This window comes from Curcuma longa, chromosome 1, assembly GCF_044706935.1.
Source record: "Curcuma longa cultivar G26 ecotype Majalengka, Jawa Barat chromosome 1, ITB_CL_G26_1.1, whole genome shotgun sequence".
Lineage (NCBI taxonomy): Eukaryota > Viridiplantae > Streptophyta > Magnoliopsida > Zingiberales > Zingiberaceae > Curcuma > Curcuma longa.
The window spans coordinates 10,491,953-10,510,386 of record NC_133861.1 but is presented as its reverse complement, the minus strand read 5'-3'; the positions used below and the strand labels follow the sequence as shown (position 1 = coordinate 10,510,386).

The 18,434-nt window shown below is 34.9% G+C and overlaps 1 protein-coding gene and 1 long non-coding RNA gene across 2 annotated transcripts; one reads left to right on the top strand and one right to left on the bottom strand.

The window, feature by feature from the left end:
- Positions 1 to 12: 12 nt before the first annotated feature.
- LOC141824012 (cocosin 1-like) lies at positions 13 to 1,759 on the bottom strand. The gene is made up of 4 exons (XM_074711236.1): positions 1,423 to 1,759; positions 1,068 to 1,345; positions 509 to 970; positions 13 to 414 (listed from the first exon to the last, which is right to left on the bottom strand). The coding sequence occupies exons 1-4, from the start codon at positions 1,757 to 1,759 to the stop codon at positions 13 to 15; spliced, it is 1,479 nt and encodes a 492-aa protein (XP_074567337.1).
- A 10,519-nt stretch (positions 1,760 to 12,278) lies between these two features.
- Positions 12,279 to 12,671, top strand: LOC141821167 (uncharacterized). The gene is made up of 3 exons (XR_012601202.1): positions 12,279 to 12,353; positions 12,426 to 12,525; positions 12,604 to 12,671. It is a non-coding gene; the product is annotated as an uncharacterized LOC141821167 (long non-coding RNA).
- The last annotated feature ends 5,763 nt before the right edge of the window (positions 12,672 to 18,434 follow it).

Sequence of the window (18,434 nt, the reverse complement as noted above, 5' to 3'; positions counted from 1 at the left end):
GCTATCGACTCGTTAGTTGCCCAACTCGAACTGTTGTTCCCTCACGGAGCTGGGTGCAAAGATGGACGTCTCGAATCCTCTGTTGAACTTGAGTCGCCTAGCCTCCTCCCGAGAAATGCGATACGAGTTCATGAGGACCTCAATCGGCATGCCACGAAGCACTGAGGCCTTCCCTACCACTTGGCTCACCATGGCATTGTCGTTGGTCTTGAATGAGATCCATTCGAACCACTCGCTCCGTGCTTGCATGGCCACAGTGAAATGCTGAGGGACGACCAGTAGTTGACCTTGTCGGAGCTCACCGTCAAAGACGTTGCGTCCTCGGTGCCCGACCACTTGCATTCGGCAACTTCCCCTCAATGCGTAGAGTATGCTATGAGCATTCACGTTCCATCGCGGAGCAACAAGAGCATTCTACAAATAAAATAATGTAAAATTTTAAAGCCATCACCTTTGTTATGCATTTATTATTGGTACTAAGAATTGAAATGACAAACTAAATATATACCTTACGTAGTTGTCCCCTCGCGGCACTCATTTGGATGAATCTGAGAATGGGAAGTTTCTGGCTGTTGAGAGTGGCGATCCTTCCAGCTCGCGGATTGTAGTAGTCAGCGAGCATGGCATCAGCAATGTTCTCTCTGTTCTTCATGGTGCAGTAGGCTTCCTCTAGTCCATTCCTCGGGCATTGACCCCTTAGTTGCTCTTCCTGCTCTTCTTGTTGCTGTACTTGTTGTTCGATCGACCTTGATGGATGCAACACCTGAAGTCCTCTCTCGACGTGGACGATTTCACCTCTCTTGTCCTCCGGATTCTGAATCTTCTTCACTACCTCCCTGTCCACGCCCAACGCCTCCGCAAGAAAGTCAACATCGAAGCCGCTGAGGAGATTGAGTCCCTTTCTCTCTTCTGCTCGCTCCATTTGTGCACCCTGTTCTGCTCGTCTCTCCCTCCCCGCCAACAGGAACTCCTTTACGTAATTGGTACTTTTCGATTAATTGGCTCGATGATAATAAATAAAATAAGTTGTTAATTCAAATGATGAATGATTAATTATAATTACGCACTCTGTGGAGGTTATCCAATTGGTTGGCACCGCTGCTCACGTCAGAGATGGTGATGGTGACGAGGGGAACCTCGCCGTTGTTGTAGCACCAGTGTGCAACTCCGGCCGGCACAGCTATGATGTCACCCTCGCGGAACTGTTGGATGCGCTGGTGCTCGTCCCGGAACCTCTGTTCCTGCCCTGCTTCCTCCTCCTCGCCCCACTGCTGCCCCTCCACTTGCTGCGTCCACTGGAACGTCTCCGGGCAACCAGGGATCACCATTCCACCAACAGCCCTTCCTGTGTATTTATTTAGTTTAGAAATGAAAGCTAGTTAATTGACTGAAAGGATCGATCGATGATCAGATGGAATTAACCTTGGACGATGTAGACGAGTTTGGGGGCGTTGGAGAAGAGCGGCAGGAGGAGGCCGCGCGGCTGGATGGTGCGGCGTTGAGCGGACACGCCGGCGCACTGCATCTCCTGGTGCAACTGGTCGAAGTACTCAGTGACGCCGGCTTCGGACGGCACGCGGCGTGAGGGCTCGAGCGCGCTGAGCCGCTCAATGCCGCACCATCCCTGCTGGAACCTGCGTTGGCCGTATGGCTGGTCTTGCTCCTGCTGCTGGCTCACACTAATCCGCGCGGAGCTCCCGCAGTGGCACAGGAGGAGGAGGGCGAAGGCCCAGGTGAACAATGCTGCAGAAGAACCCATGACTTTGTTTCGATCACTAGTAGTATAGCAACTAACTATAGCGAACTAATGGTACTGGTGAAGAGGGATATGGGATCTCGAGGATATTTATAGTGCGAGCTAGATACAGAGGGACGTGGAATGGTTGGGGCCGGGCCGGCGCTGTTACGCTTCGAGACGAGCCACGAGGGAGGAATGCACAGAAGAGACCACTTGCTAGTCGCATGCGTTCGAGCACAGGCTGCGCTGCACAGCTGCCATGGTTTGGTGAGAAGGGGACGAGCTATATCTGTTGGGAGCTCCAACAACATGCATGCATTCTTGATGAAGCCCGGCCTGTTGGCTTGTCTGTTTCTTCCTGAATTTGAATCAATTTCTCTGATCGAAAATTGTAGGTGAGGTTTTCAGTTTTCTCTCGAGAACGTACGAGAATATAGTATTTTAGTGGCTATAAGAAAATAAAAATATAAATAGCATGGTAACCGTTAAAAACATATTTTATCCAAAATACTTTTATTAATATTCTTTTAATGATCAAAATCAAAAGTAAATGTAAAAATGAATTTCTAAGATCATCATAAAGGTAATGGTATCTCATATAAATTATCATTGACTAGTAAAAGACTATTAAAGTATTTTGGCCGAATTACTTTGATAATTTTATAGTGGCCAAATCAAAAGGTAAATTTATGAATTTACAAGAGCATCATAAACTCAATTAATTATGATCTCATATTACTATTTTGTCATTAAGGCGTCACTAATATATTTTTGTATTAAAAAAATTATCAAGATTTTTTTTCTTTATCCTTAGTATCGAATCGAATTAAATCGAATTAATCAAAATTGAACAGAATCAAATTTTTTTAAACCAACCAAATTTTTAAATAAAAATCGAACAAACTAAATCAATAAAAGATTTATTAATTCAATTTTCAACCGAAATAATTGAATTATTTAAATATTATAAAAAATTTATATATATAAATTTACTTACTTAGAAATTTATAAATTATTTTTTATTTTAATTAATTCAGTTTATTCGATTTAATCGAATAAAAATTTTTAAAATCAAAATCGAACCTAATTAATTAATCGAATTAATCAATTTTTGAGAAAAAATAATAGAAATTTTGAAATAATCGAACTGAATTTTTAGATTCGGTTGGTTCGATCAGTTTATTTGATTTAATTAAATTTTTGTTCACCCCTAATAGTAAGATATATGGCACGGCCAACCACTTTACTTATTTAGGAATTTATAAATTATTTTTTATTTTGATTAATTTGATTTATTCAATTTAACCGAATAAGAAATTTTAAAATCGAAACTGAACCGAATTAATCGAAATAATCAATTTTTGAGAAAAAATAATAGAAATTCCGAAATAATCGAACTGAATTTTTAAATTTGGTCGGTTCGATTGATTTATTTGATTTAATATAGGCTACTTAGAGATGAGCTTAAAGTTTTTACAATCCAATGTAAGAAAGTTGATAGAGTATTTCGTATGGTATCGGTGGCAGTAAGTGCCATTGCAGTAATATTTTGGATGGTTTACTTGAGAGAATAATCTTTTTTTTTCAAATAAAATAGAAATGAAAGAATAGACTCATGTATGTTCAATTTGCTGACCTTAAATGCTAATGCCATTGAAATAGCTTTTCACTTTTTTTTGAAATCTTCGATCGCAAATTTGTGACCGAAAAATTTCGATCGCTAAATAGCGACTGAATTTTTTCAATCGCTATTTAACGACCGAATTGTAAATTCAGTCGCTAAAACCACAAGAAGGCTAAATACCCTTTTCAATAAGAACCTATAATTTCAGCTCAGTCGATTAAAGAAGGCAAAAGCTCAGTCGATTAATAAAGCTAAATACCAACTAAATACCAACTAATAAACCCATACTATAAGAACCATCTGCATGGAAAGCTTCATTCAACTCATTTGAGTAATCTGCATGGAAAGCTTAATTAAACTGCATCTGCAGCTAAAGCGTAATTCAACTCATTTGATTTGAGTCTCTTTTTCATAACTGATTTTCGGCATCTGCAGCTAAAGCGTAATTCAACTCATTTTATGCTCAATAAATGCATTTAGGTATATTTGAGGTTCATTGAGGAAAAAGAAAAGACACAAAAGGCAAGAGCAAGCAAAGATGGGTTTGTTCTTTGATCGTCCCTCTCTTTCTTTAGCAAAAGGAAAGGTTCCGTTCTTGAAAAAATTTCGATCGCTAAATCCGTCGCTAATCGTGGGGTTTTTTTGTAGTATATGTGCACTATTGTTTGGAAGTTGCTGATACACAAGAGGAACTTGCTGAAGCTAGGGCAGCTGCTGACATCGTCAAAGATCAATTCCTCAGAACCGAGGAGAAGATTAATCAATATCTGAATACTGAACGTCAATACTTTCAAGATCAACATAGGCTACTTAGAGATGAGCTTGAAGTTTTTACAATCCAATGTAAGAAAGTTGATAGAGTATTTCGTATGGTATCGGTGGCGGTAAGTGTCATTGCGGTAATGTTTTGGATGGTTTACTTGCGAGAATAGTCTTTTTTTTTCAAATAAAATAGAAATGAAAGAATAGACTCATGTATGTTGAATTTGCTGACCTTAAATGCTAATGCCATTGAAATAGCTTTTCACTTTTTTTTGAAATCTTCGATCGCAAATTTGTGACCGAAAAATTTTCGATCGCTAAATGCTAAACCCTAAACCGAATTGTAAATTCAGTCGCTATTTTAGCGACCAAATTGTAAATTCAGTCGCTATTTTAGTGACCAAAAAAAATTCGATCGCTAAATCCGTCGCTAATCGTGGGTTTTTTTGTAGTGTATGCAAACTATTGTTTGGAAGTTGTTGATACACAAAAGGAACTTGCTGAAGCTAGGGCAGCTGCTGATATCGTCAAAGATCAATTCCTCAGAACTGAGGAGAAGATTAATCAATATCTGAATACCGAACGTCAATACTTTCAAGATCAACATAGGCTACTTAGAGATGAGCTTGAAGTTTTTACAATCCAATGTAAGAAAGTTGATAGAGTATTTCGTATGGTATCGGTGGCGGTAAGTGCCATTGCGGCAATGTTTTGAATGGTTTACTTGTGAGAATAGTCTTTTTTTTCAAATAAAATAGAAATGAAAGAATAGACTCATGTATGTTCAATTTGCTGACCTTAAATGCTAATACCATTGAAATAGCTTTTCACTTTTTTTTGAAATCTTCGGTCGCAAATTTATGACCGAAAAATTTTTGATCGCTAAATAGTGACTGAATTTTTTCGGTCGCTATTTAGCGACCGAATTGTAAAATGAAAATTCAGTCGCTAAATCCGTCGCTAATCGTGGGTTTTTTTATAGTGTATGCAAAGTATTGTTTGGAAGTTGCTGATACACAAAAGGAACTTGTTGAAGATAGGGCAGCTGCTGACATCGTCAAAGATCAATTCCTCAGAACCGAGGAGAAGATTAATCAGTATATGAATACCGAACGTCAATACTTTCAAGATTAATATAGGCTACTTAGAGATGAGCTTAAAGTTTTTACAATCCAATGTAAGAAAGTTGATAGAGTATTTCGTATGATATCGGTGGCGGTAAGTGCCATTGCGGTAATGTTTTGGATGATTTACTTGCGAGAATAGTCTTTTTTTTTTAATAAAATAGAAATGAAAGAATAGACTCATGTATGTTCAATTTGCTGACCTTAAATGCTAATGCCATTGAAATAGCTTTTCACTTTTTTTTGAAATCTTCGATCGCAAATTTGTGACCGAAAAATTTCGATCGCTAAATAGCGACTGAATTTTTTCAATCGCTATTTAGCGACCGAATTGTAAATTCAGTCGCTATTTTAGCGACTGAAAAAATTTCGATCGCTAAATCCGTCGCTAATCGTGGGTTTTTTTGTAGTGTATGCACACTATTGTTTGGAAGTTGCTGATACACAAGAGGAACTTGCTGAAGCTAGGGCAGCTGCTGACATCGTCAAAGATCAATTCCTCAGAACCGAGGAGAAGATTAATCAATATCTGAATACTGAACGTCAATACTTTCAAGATCAACATAGGCTACTTAGAGATGAGCTTGAAGTTTTTACAATCCAATGTAAGAAAGTTGATAGAGTATTTCGTATGGTATCGGTGGCGGTAAGTGTCATTGCGGTAATGTTTTGGATAGTTTACTTGCTAGAATATTCTTTTTTTTTCAAATAAAATAGAAATGAAAGAATAGACTCATGTATGTTGAATTTGCTGACCTTAAATGCTAATGCCATTGAAATAGCTTTTCACTTTTTTTTGAAATCTTCGATCGCAAATTTGTGACCGAAAAATTTTCGATCGCTAAATGCTAAACCCTAAATCGAATTGTAAATTCAGTCGCTATTTTAGCGACCAAATTGTAAATTCAGTTGCTATTTTAGTGACCAAAAAAATTTCGATCGCTAAATCCGTCGCTAATCGTGGGTTTTTTTGTAGTGTATGCAAACTATTGTTTGGAAATTGTTGATACACAAAAGGAACTTGCTGAAGCTAGGGCAGCTGCTGATATCGTCAAAGATCAATTCCTCAGAACCGAGGAGAAGATTAATCAATATTTGAATACCGAACGTCAATACTTTCAAGATCAACATAGGCTACTTAGAGATGAGCTTGAAATTTTTACAATCCAATGTAAGAAAGTTGATAGAGTATTTCGTATGGTATCGGTGGCGGTAAGTGCCATTGCGGTAATGTTTTGAATGGTTTACTTGTGAGAATAGTCTTTTTTTTCAAATAAAATAGAAATGAAAGAATAGACTCATGTATGTTCAATTTGCTGACCTTAAATGCTAATACCATTGAAATAGCTTTCCACTTTTTTTTGAAATCTTCGGTCGCAAATTTATGACCGAAAAATTTTTGATCGCTAAATAGTGACTGAATTTTTTCGGTCGCTATTTAGCGACCGAATTGTAAAATGAAAATTCAATCGCTAAATCCGTCGCTAATCGTGGGTTTTTTTGTAGTGTATGCAAAGTATTGTTTGGAAGTTGCTGATACACAAAAGGAACTTGTTGAAGATAGGGCAGCTGCTGACATCGTCAAAGATCAATTCCTCAGAACCGAGGAGAAGATTAATCAGTATATGAATATCGAACGTCAATACTTTCAAGATTAATATAGGCTACTTAGAGATGAGCTTAAAGTTTTTACAATCCAATGTAAGAAAGTTGATAGAGTATTTCGTATGATATCGGTGGCGGTAAGTGCCATTGCGGTAATGTTTTGGATGGTTTACTTGCGAGAATAGTCTTTTTTTTAATAAAATAGAAATGAAAGAATAGACTCATGTATGTTCAATTTGCTGACCTTAAATGCTAATGCCATTGAAATAGCTTTTCACTTTTTTTTGAAATCTTCGATCGCAAATTTGTGACCGAAAAATTTCGATCGCTAAATAGCGACTGAATTTTTTCAATCGCTATTTAGCGGCCGAATTGTAAATTCAGTCGCTATTTTAGCGACTGAAAAAATTTTGATCGCTAAATCCGTCGCTAATCGTGGGTTTTTTTTGTAGTGTATGCACACTATTGTTTGGAAGTTGCTGATACACCAGAGGAACTTGCTGAAGCTAGGGCAGCTGCTGACATCGTCAAAGATCAATTCCTCAGAACCGAGGAGAAGATTAATCAATATCTGAATACTGAACGTCAATACTTTCAAGATCAACATAGGCTACTTAGAGATGAGCTTGAAGTTTTTACAATCCAATGTAAGAAAGTTGATAGAGTATTTCGTATGGTATCGGTGGCGGTAAGTGTCATTGCGGTAATGTTTTGGATGGTTTACTTGCTAGAATATTCTTTTTTTTTCAAATAAAATAGAAATGAAAGAATAGACTCATGTATGTTGAATTTGCTGACCTTAAATGCTAATGCCATTGAAATAGCTTTTCACTTTTTTTTGAAATCTTCGATCGCAAATTTGTGACCGAAAAATTTTCGATCGCTAAATGCTAAACCCTAAACCGAATTGTAAATTCAGTCGCTATTTTAGCGACCAAATTGTAAATTCAGTCGCTATTTTAGTGACCAAAAAAATTTCGATCGCTAAATCCGTCGCTAATCGTGGGTTTTTTTGTAGTGTATGCAAACTATTGTTTGGAAGTTGTTGATACACAAAAGGAACTTGCTGAAGTTAGGGCAGCTGCTGATATCGTCAAAGATCAATTCCTCAGAACCGAGGAGAAGATTAATCAATATCTGAATACCGAACGTCAATACTTTCAAGATCAACATAGGCTACTTAGAGATGAGCTTGAAGTTTTTACAATCCAATGTAAGAAAGTTGATAGAGTATTTCGTATGGTATCGGTGGCGGTAAGTGCTATTGCGGTAATGTTTTGAATGGTTTACTTGTGAGAATAGTCTTTTTTTTTCAAATAAAATAGAAATGAAAGAATAGACTCATGTATGTTCAATTTGCTGACCTTAAATGCTAATACCATTGAAATAGCTTTTCACTTTTTTTTGAAATCTTCGGTCGCAAATTTATGACCGAAAAATTTTTGATCGCTAAATAGTGACTGAATTTTTTCGGTCGCTATTTAGCGACCGAATTGTAAAATGAAAATTCAATCGCTAAATCTGTCGCTAATCGTGGGTTTTTTTGTAGTGTATGCAAAGTATTGTTTGGAAGTTGCTGATACACAAAAGGAACTTGTTGAAGATAGGGCAGCTGCTGACATCGTCAAAGATCAATTCCTCAGAACCGAGGAGAAGATTAATCAGTATATGAATACCGAACGTCAATACTTTCAAGATTAATATAGGCTACTTAGAGATGAGCTTAAAGTTTTTACAATCCAATGTAAGAAAGTTGATAGAGTATTTCGTATGATATCGGTGGCGGTAAGTGCCATTGCGGTAATGTTTTGGATGGTTTACTTGCGAGAATAGTCTTTTTTTTAATAAAATAGAAATGAAAGAATAGACTCATGTATGTTCAATTTGCTGACCTTAAATGCTAATGCCATTGAAATAGCTTTTCACTGTTTTTTGAAATCTTCGATCGCAAATTTGTGACCGAAAAATTTCGATCGCTAAATAGCGACTGAATTTTTTCAATCGCTATTTAGCGACTGAAAAAATTTCGATCGCTAAATCCGTCGCTAATCGTGGGTTTTTTTGTAGTGTATGCACACTATTGTTTGGAAGTTGCTGATACACAAGAGGAACTTGCTGAAGCTAGGGCAGCTGCTGACATCGTCAAAGATCAATTCCTCAGAACCGAGGAGAAGATTAATCAATATCTGAATACTGAACGTCAATACTTTCAAGATCAACATAGGCTACTTAGAGATGAGCTTGAAGTTTTTACAATCCAATGTAAGAAAGTTGATAGAGTATTTCGTATGGTATCGGTGGCGGTAAGTGTCATTGCGGTAATGTTTTGGATGGTTTACTTGCGAGAATAGTCTTTTTTTTCAAATAAAATAGAAATGAAAGAATAGACTCATGTATGTTCAATTTGCTAACCTTAAATGCTAATGCCTTTGAAATAGCTTTTCACTTGTTTTAAAAAATCTTTGGTGCAAATTTGTGACCAAAAAATTTTCAATCGCTAAATAGCGACTGAATTTTAGCGACTGAATTTTTTCGATCGCTATTTAGCGATCGAATTGTAAAATGAAAATTCAGTCGCTATTATAGCGACCAAAAAAATTTCGGTCGCTAAATTCGTCGCTAATCGTGAGTTTTTTTGTAGTGTATGCAAAGTATTGTTTGGAAGTTGCTGATACACAAAAGGAACTTGCTGAAGCTAGGGCAGCTGCTGACATCGTCAAAGATCAATTCCTCATAACCGAGGAGAAGATTAATCAATATCTGAATACCGAAGGTCAACACTTTCAAGATCAATATAGGCTACTTAGAGATGAGCTTGAAGTTTTTACAATCCAATGTAAGAAAGTTGATAGAGTATTTCATATGGTATCGGTGGCGGTAAGTGTCATTACGGTAATGTTTTGGATGGTTTACTTGCGAGAATAGTCTTTTTTTTTTCAAATAAAATATAAATGAAAGAATAGATTCATTTATATTCAATTTGCTGACCTTAAATGCTAATACCATTGAAATAGCTTTTCATTTTTTTTTGAAATCTTTCTTTGTATTTTTTTTTCTTTTTCGATTCTGTTTTGTTTTTTTCTCTTTTTTTACACGAATTCTTTCCTTTTTTTTAAACAAATTTTTTTTACCTATCTAAATCCTATCTAATAATGAACAAAATACATAAAAAATGAAATACAATAAAAAAACAAAAATAAAAATTTATCTACAAATAAAATGATAGTTTGCTAATGGTGAACTACCTAGGCTACTGTGTTGTGTCAGTATTCCCTTGGGATGAGCTTAAGATGGTGGCTGGTTCCTTAAAGCAAGTGCTTTCTCATGGCTATGCCGATGTGTCTAAACCTTAGCATTATTTTTTTGATAATTTTGATGTCGAAATTTCACACGATTAATTTTAGAGATAGACAAACAAAATTTTCCCTTAGTTTGGCAGTATTTCATTGAACAGAGATTTGTTCAATTTCAACCTGCATTATGTTGTTTAAAGATTTTTTAAATGTTTGTGATATTCCAAAGACACAAGATGCTTTAAATCCTGCTTGAAAGACTAAGGACTCTTGAGACAATACCGTTTACTGTTTTACAAATAATAAAATGAGACATATGTTTGACTAATGTTAAATCACATTGAACTAACTAATCCAATAAATAAATATGAAATGTCAAGTGAGTCATTTTTTATTAGTAGATGATAAATGATTAAATTAAATATTAGAACCATTCAATTGAATAAAGCCTTGAATTTATAGTCTTTCTATTACATTTCCTCATCTGATTTTTGAAGTAGTATATTTCCCTATTGTGTCAATCATAATGTCATTGTGAATTATTCTTAACTCATTATATGCACACACAAAAAAAACTATTTGCAAAATAAAAATCACTAAAACGATATAATCGATCACAAACAATTAAAGGAGACATGGAAGTTATTGATCATCCAATCTGGTCCAACATAGTGCCACCAAAATGCCAAATCAGTTGACAGTGGCCATTTTGTAGGCAAGTAAGGTGACAAATTTTGCAATGAATTGAGACATCTATGCTTTGATTTCACTAGAAAATTACAAAATCATTCTTTACCGATACATCTCAACTATTTCTCTTTCACAAAAGGAAAATAGTTTGTAAGTACTATATGTATGTAATATTCTTACAATGAAACTAATCAAACCTTTTTATTCTTTAACAAAAAAAAGTAATTCTAAATTATGGTGAAGAATAGGTAAGCATGTTTAGGATAATGCTCTTATATTAATTAACAAGTTATTAAGCTTCCAACCAAACTCTTAATAAAGGGTTGGATCAATCACTTTGCCTCCATCTTCTTTATAATCTTCCATGCTTGTCTGAGGTTGGTAGCGATTGTAACTTAGCCATTGGTAAATCAAGAAGAAGAACTTTTTTGTATGTCTCTTCTTTAAGTCCTTCAAGACATGCATCCTTATGGTTCACCAAGTATGTAGCTTCATCTTGGGGCTCTTCGTATCTCTTCTCAAACACTTTCAATACATCTTAGGATCCAAGTAAAGCCTTCATTTGAGGCTCTAATTCTCATAGTTAATTATCGGTGAGACGTACGATAGGGAAGAATGTGTTGCTAGCCATAATAAGCTCTTTCTCCCATTTGATAAAAATTTGAAAGAGGTATACAAGGAAAGAGCATGAGATATAAAAAATTATACTATTTTTTTCCCTTGTACATATATATATATATATATATATATATAATGAAATTTTATCCAACAGAAAATAGATTTAAAATATATATTTAATCAAACTACTTACATAGTTTATTTCACCTCTTTTTCCGCTTTTCAAGATCATTCTTGTAACTTATTCATGAATTCAAATATAGGAATAAGTTGATACTTCAAACAACTTAAAATTGATGTATGCGTTATTGTCTTGATTCTTTGTACTTTCAAAAATTGATTTATGGCCTTAATTATAATTTAATTATAAGTTTTCACTATTAATTAAATTGGAGGATCATCAAAAATACTTTTAAACATTTTAGAGCAGTGATATTTGAGAATGCCTATTTTGATAAATCTAAAATTATAACGCATACATATTGTTGAATTACAAATGCACTTTTTTATATTGAAATATGATGGATCATTTGACAAAATAGATAGTCCATTCTTTCCATATTAGACCAAAAATATTAGTCAGAGTAACAGAATGATATTTATCGATTATGAATTACGGATGGAGTCTGGGTAAAACTTTTTTAGCCAGTAATATAGATTACTGACTAAAAAAATAGAATTGGTAATCATTTTTATTGACTGATAATTCTTTCTTTTCTGATAGTTAAAAAAACTAAAAAAAACTAATGCAAGTATAAACAAAGCATAATACAACTGTAAAATACCGATTAAAGATTGGGCTAATGGGTTAGGGTTAATGGGGCTGATTTGGAGTTGGCCGGCTGTGGAATTTCTGTGTGGGTTTCGACCGCAAGCAAGAGGAAGGAAGAAGAAGAACGGTAAGTGTTACTTGATCTAGGTCTAGATTGTTTAGAATTGCTTGGATCTTGATGTGCGTTTCGTTTCCACAGCCCACTGTTGAAAGCCGATCCGGTTGGAGGTTTGGTTGGTTCTGCTGCAAGAAAGAAGAAGCGGTCGGATCTAGGGCTTGGAACAGAGCATAGATTAGAGGTAAGCATGCTAATTCTATGCTGGTTGTTTTTGGATTAGTAAAGGATTTGATGGATCTAGTTATGTTGGATCTATTAGCTCACTGTTGGATGAATATTTTGGTTGATCTCACAGCCAGCGGGGGAATTCAGATTGGTACTGATCAGATCGGGTTACGAGGTGAGGCTCTTCTTGTTGGAAATTGATATTTATCTGGTTGAGTCAGATTTGGTGGATTAGTAGAAGGTAATGGATATTTGGAGGTAGAGGATTAAGAGTTACTTGAATAGGGTTTGATTTGATATATATATATATATATATATAGATATATATATACATTCCGATATTTAGAGGTTGTGATAATACCTGCAGGACTTTGATTTGAGTTGATTGGTTGCGGACATTATCAGATTCGGATTCTTTGCGATTACTCGCAACCAATCGGAAGGCGGGTACCTTGACTTATCCTTTATAGATAGGTCTTTAAGATATGTGTAAATTGCTAAATATCAGTAGTTTATGTTTCTGCTCATATTGATTACACATGCTACTTGGATCTGATTCTGTTATCAGTTATTTCTGCTGTTGGTTAGTATCGGATATCTTTTCCTATTGTGGTTATCAGTTATTCATTTCTCTTGATATCATCTGATACCTTTGACATGTTATGGTTATTCGATCTTCATTGATTCTGACATCACCTGCTACATGTGCATATGCTACTACTTGACTTATATTACTCTGTTACCTGTGCATTTGCTAGTTACAGATTGTATACCATTCTGATTACTATGGCATATTATATGGATATGTAGTTGGATAGGTGGTGCATGGACTATGATATATGGATATGTAGTTGGATATATGATGCATGGACTAGTGTCATATATCATGCTTGCATATATTGCATACTGACGTGCGGGATTCCATTGTTGTTGAGTCTGGCGTCAGTTACATGCGGGCTACCAACCAAAGGATGTGTGTAATTGCATGTCTTGTGATCATCGGCTCCTGCTCCTATTTTAGTCGAGTCGCTCCTATTATAGTGGTAGCACAGTTTGAGCCCGTCGCTCGTATATGATTTACACACACAATCCACTCATGGGTTAGTGGAACCTTTAGGTTGGTGCATACTTGCCCTGATAGGAGCTCCGCTAGGCCACCTAGGATAGTGGTTTCGTAGCGTGGTAGCATACAGGGATCCCTCCTCTGTCATTGTGACCAGGAGATGAGAGCTTGCTCCCCCACTTATGATTTGGGTTACCAGGATAGGTGTACACCTCGAGAACATCCTGTCCACTCGGTCACGCAGGAGCAGTAACGGCAGAGTGCACAGAGGTCACAACCCTACCCACGCGACTTCACCACTGTGGATGAGCGATCTGACTGGCGTAGTTCCACTCTACCTCACCACTATAGGGGTGACTGATCTGACTGGCGTCAAGGGTGACCAGGACATGCATTGCACCATGTGCATACTGCACTGATTGCATTTGATTGTGATTGTTGCACTTGTTTGATGCACTTGGATGACATGCATATACAGGAGACCTATGTATTGGTTTTGGGGACTACTTTCATCTTACTACTTGATTATCAGACTCTAGTATGTACAGAACTACTATTGTTCAGTTTTCATATCTATTTACCTTTCAGTAGACTGTACAGTATGATATTACTGTTGATAGCTTTTATACACATATCTGCTAGATACCCGCTGAGTTTTTTTTGGAACTCATCCCGTTTACCTGTATGTCTGTTTCAGGTTGATGCCGTCTGGAGAGCTGCACTGCTAGTCCTGAACCCTTGTGTTTTGGTTTATTTACTCTACAGTATCCGTGTATTTGGACTTATTGGTCTTCTGGTGGTGTTTTCCATTTGAGTATGGATTTTTCCGATGATTCGAGATTTGTTTCCATTTCGGGTTGTTTATTAGATTTTTGGATGGATTGATATGCATGCGTATATGATATTAGACTTGGTGATGCTATTAGTGACCGTGTGGGTCACTTTACGTGGATATGTGATATGTTGATCACTTTGTCTTTCCATTTTGTTATATATATATCCATAGACTGTTATGGATTCTTATTGTGTGTATGTATTCAGGGAAAGTCAATTGTTACAGGAGAGATGTTGCCGAAATTTCTCGAAAAGCTGTCTACCGGGGCATAACAACAACAAGAGCAGTGCTGAAAGCAAAATGCCTGCCAAGTAGTCAATATAATCAATTCCATTTCATTAACCACCGAATAGAATTAATTAAGCATTTTGATATCACATGGCCAACTTTAAAAAATATTCCACCTAATTTTTATATTTACTAAAAAATATACTTATTGTTTAAAATATCTCTCTCTGCTGGTAGTAAAAATCTCTGCTGGTAGTAAAAAAAGTAAACCTGTAAGAAAAAACTTAAAGAAAACTTCAGCGAGTGCAAACTACTCATGTCGTAAAAAAAATGATAACGTTCAAGATGAACGTCCTTCAATATTAATTTCATAGTGATTTGAAGAAAGGAGATAAATTACGATAATCAAATGGTCCTTTTAGGTGGGAAAAATTTTATCCTATAAAAGATTGTTGCCTTATGGATTCAATTTCTATTCTCATATGATAATCTATCATTTGAATATCAATTCGATTATGTCCGCACCGAGTGTAAACTCATGATGACGTATCTCGTGGTCACCCGGTGTCAGCTTAAAATTGCAGCTAATTAATTGTCGAAGTCGTAATCAGCCAAAAAAAATTCATGGTCGGTCCAAATCAACGATAAAGAGTTCTCTTGATTTTTTTTTTGTTGATGATTTTATTTTATTTTTAATATGGAAGTTAATGCTTTAGGGTTTTTTTTTGTAAGTTGGGTATTTTGATTATGGGCGAAGGAAACTGACGTCAAAATTATATTCAAGCTGAACAGACGTGGAGGCGGAACCGCCACGTCACTTGCCGCCAATATCTTTCAACGAAATTAAAGACCATGAACAGAGTCTCAATTGTAGCAACAATAAAGATGAATTCACTTTTCGATGCATATATGATCGATAACTTTTTTTTTATAGAATTGAATTGATTATTTAAAAATTAATTTTAAAAAATTAAATATCCAATATCAACTACAATAAATTAATTACACAAATCGCAGCAGCCAGCCTGCAATGTTTTTCTCTGGCCGTCAGTCGTCAGTGAGTGCTTACCCAATTACTCCAACTAACCTACCTGTTTGGCTTATTAATTAACTCAACCAGTTTAGGTAGCATTGTTAATTAACAGATAATGTAGCTAAATCGATGGAATTCAATCCACATGATTAGAGACAAATTCTACCTAAGACAGGTTAGCCTGATCATGATTTTAATTAGGTCAAATTATAATATTTGCCAAGCTTATAATTAATTTTTCATATCCATTGGACGTACAACAGAGCCAACTGTGGAATAAAAGATTTTGCCAGTGTCGGTGACGTGCATAATCACCAATAACATCGCCTGGTTCAAATTAAATTGGTATTAATGCATAATAATTGAGTATAATTTAACATCTCCTAGTTATTATTACACATGATAAAACTGATATCACATCATTTTATATATCATCTTATTTCATGCATGCATGACACAGCACTAAACACTAAAAAATTAATCCCTCAAAGTTAAAAGAATTAAAGAGATTATAAATTATAATAGGATGCAGTGTTAATTAGTGTGCGGTCGGTGATGAACAGATTGTTCTAACCAAAAACAAAAACAAAAACATGTCTAATCTTGTTCTCTTCCTATTAATCACCTAACAAATGATCTGAACTCTTTTTCGAGATGCATGCATGTTGATCTGAACTCCAGTTTATATATGCCTTGTAATTAAAGACTACGTGATGCTGTAAATTTTTAATTTTTCAGAAAAAGATTACGTGATGTTGTGATGGATCATACCTTAAAGAGGTTCTGGGTATTCACTGCACATTTTCAATAAAGCATTATTTTCAATTTGTACCTTAGTCAGGCAGGCACGGACTGGATTACTGTTTTAAACATGTATGTAGTCATGCTCGTATCAGCCTAGTTTGTCTTCCTATTAATCACCTAGATGATGTCAGCTAGAAGGAGTGAATAGCTATTCAAAACTCTTATCGTTTGTCGATCATTATTCTCGTCTATAATGAGTTATAGTTAGTGGAAAATACAAATAGCTAACAAATACACAACAAAACAAATTACATAAGATTTATATGATTCAAAATCCAATTTCTACTCTACTATATACTTAGTGATAATCCACTAATTTTCTTTTTGCCGAAGACATTCCAGAAATTGAAAAAGCACTTACAAGCACTTGTTCTTACAAACAAATATAACCAAATACAATAAATAAAATAAAATGCAAAGTAAATAATAATTTATATAAATTTCTTTATTGGTCACTTTATAATCACTTTGGATTATCTCTTGAGGTCCGAAAGTGAAGCAGCACTATACTCCAAAACCTTCAAGATCCGATGCCAAAGACCTCCATGAACCCCTTATTTCAGAGCTTCCGAGTCGAGGCTTATTTCTACCTACTCATCAGTCGATTGTTTCACTGAATTCAAACATTGGACTCTTTTCAACTCAGCTATGACCACAATAATTAGCTATTATTATTTATCAATTGACTATTGTTGCATTAGTCGGATTTCTAATTTGACCAAGAATATGATTGTTCGCCACATCAGAAGTCATCTCACTTTCTAAATTTATTTAGTGGGTGGAATATGGGGTCAGACCGTCCATCTTAAAATTAATCAATGTAAACTGGGACTTAGTATAATAAAAAAAACAAATCCTTTTCATAAGTACTAGAAACTTATTTGTGTTACATGTTGCAATGGTGTTGTAAATTTTCATTCTTATATATGGCGCTTTCATTGTTGCATAATACTTTAAGTTCATAAAACAAAATATGTATGTAGCCAAAGACATACCTAAATTCTAGCTTGTTTATAGATAATTATGTTAATTAATGACAATTACTTTGTTACAAAATTTTCAATTAGTTCGTGTGGCCCAATAAGGATACTCATGTTTAGTTGGCTTTTATTTGTAATTCTATCTAATATTCTAACACAAGATTAAGAGAGCAAGTGTATGAATAAGTTACTTAGAAGATGTCAAAAATACAAGGCATAACAGGACCATGAAGACGATGGCTGAGCACACACACAATATTATTTGATCACCTTTAAATTCTTTTAGGTCAACATTAATTTAACATAAATTTGTGGCTGCTCGAAGGAAATAATATTATTAAATCAACTTTAATTGTTTTAGGTCAACATTAATGTAGCATTAATTATTTTGTGGCTATACTCGCAAGGGAAAAAAAGAAATGAAGAATCACTGCATGAAAACTCTAACTTAATTACTGACGCTTCGTTGAATATTAAAAGTACATTTAATAAATTATCAAAAATATTGCCTTGAATTTTATTCGCCATAGTATTTTTGTATTGTAATATTTTAAACCTACTACTTTGGTAAAATACTAATATATTTGCTATATTTTTCTAGAAGAAATAATATATAGGACATTATAATTACGAGTTATATTATAAGTGTAAAAATACATAGATTTTAACTCGATCACATGTCTGCAAAATATGTATACAATTTGCGTATTTATATATATATATATATATTAAAAAATAGTTTATAAAAAATCCTTTGTGATAGGGAACGAGTCAAAATCTAATTTAAATATTTATTGCACAAAGTAAAAATATTAGAAATTCTTAGTTAATGTTTTTTTCCCACATATTTAATTCAAGCAAAAACATCCGAAGCTTTATAAACACCTACAAAGTTGCAAACATTAGTCCCATCTATTATGTATTAGATCATAATATAATTAATGTTCTAAAAGTAGGACTACTGATTATTTAATGGTATGAT

Excerpts from the sequence above, each read along its gene's own strand:
- LOC141824012 (XM_074711236.1), bottom strand. The coding sequence starts at position 1,759 with ATGGGTTCTTCTGCAGCATTGTTCACCTGGGCCTTCGCCCTCCTCCTC. Across the intron at positions 1,346-1,422 it reads ACTCGTCTACATCGTCCAAG|GAAGGGCTGTTGGTGGAATG; the intron begins GTTAATTCCATC and ends ATAAATACACAG. Across the intron at positions 971-1,067 it reads AATTGGATAACCTCCACAGA|GAGTTCCTGTTGGCGGGGAG; the intron begins GTGCGTAATTAT and ends AATTACGTAAAG.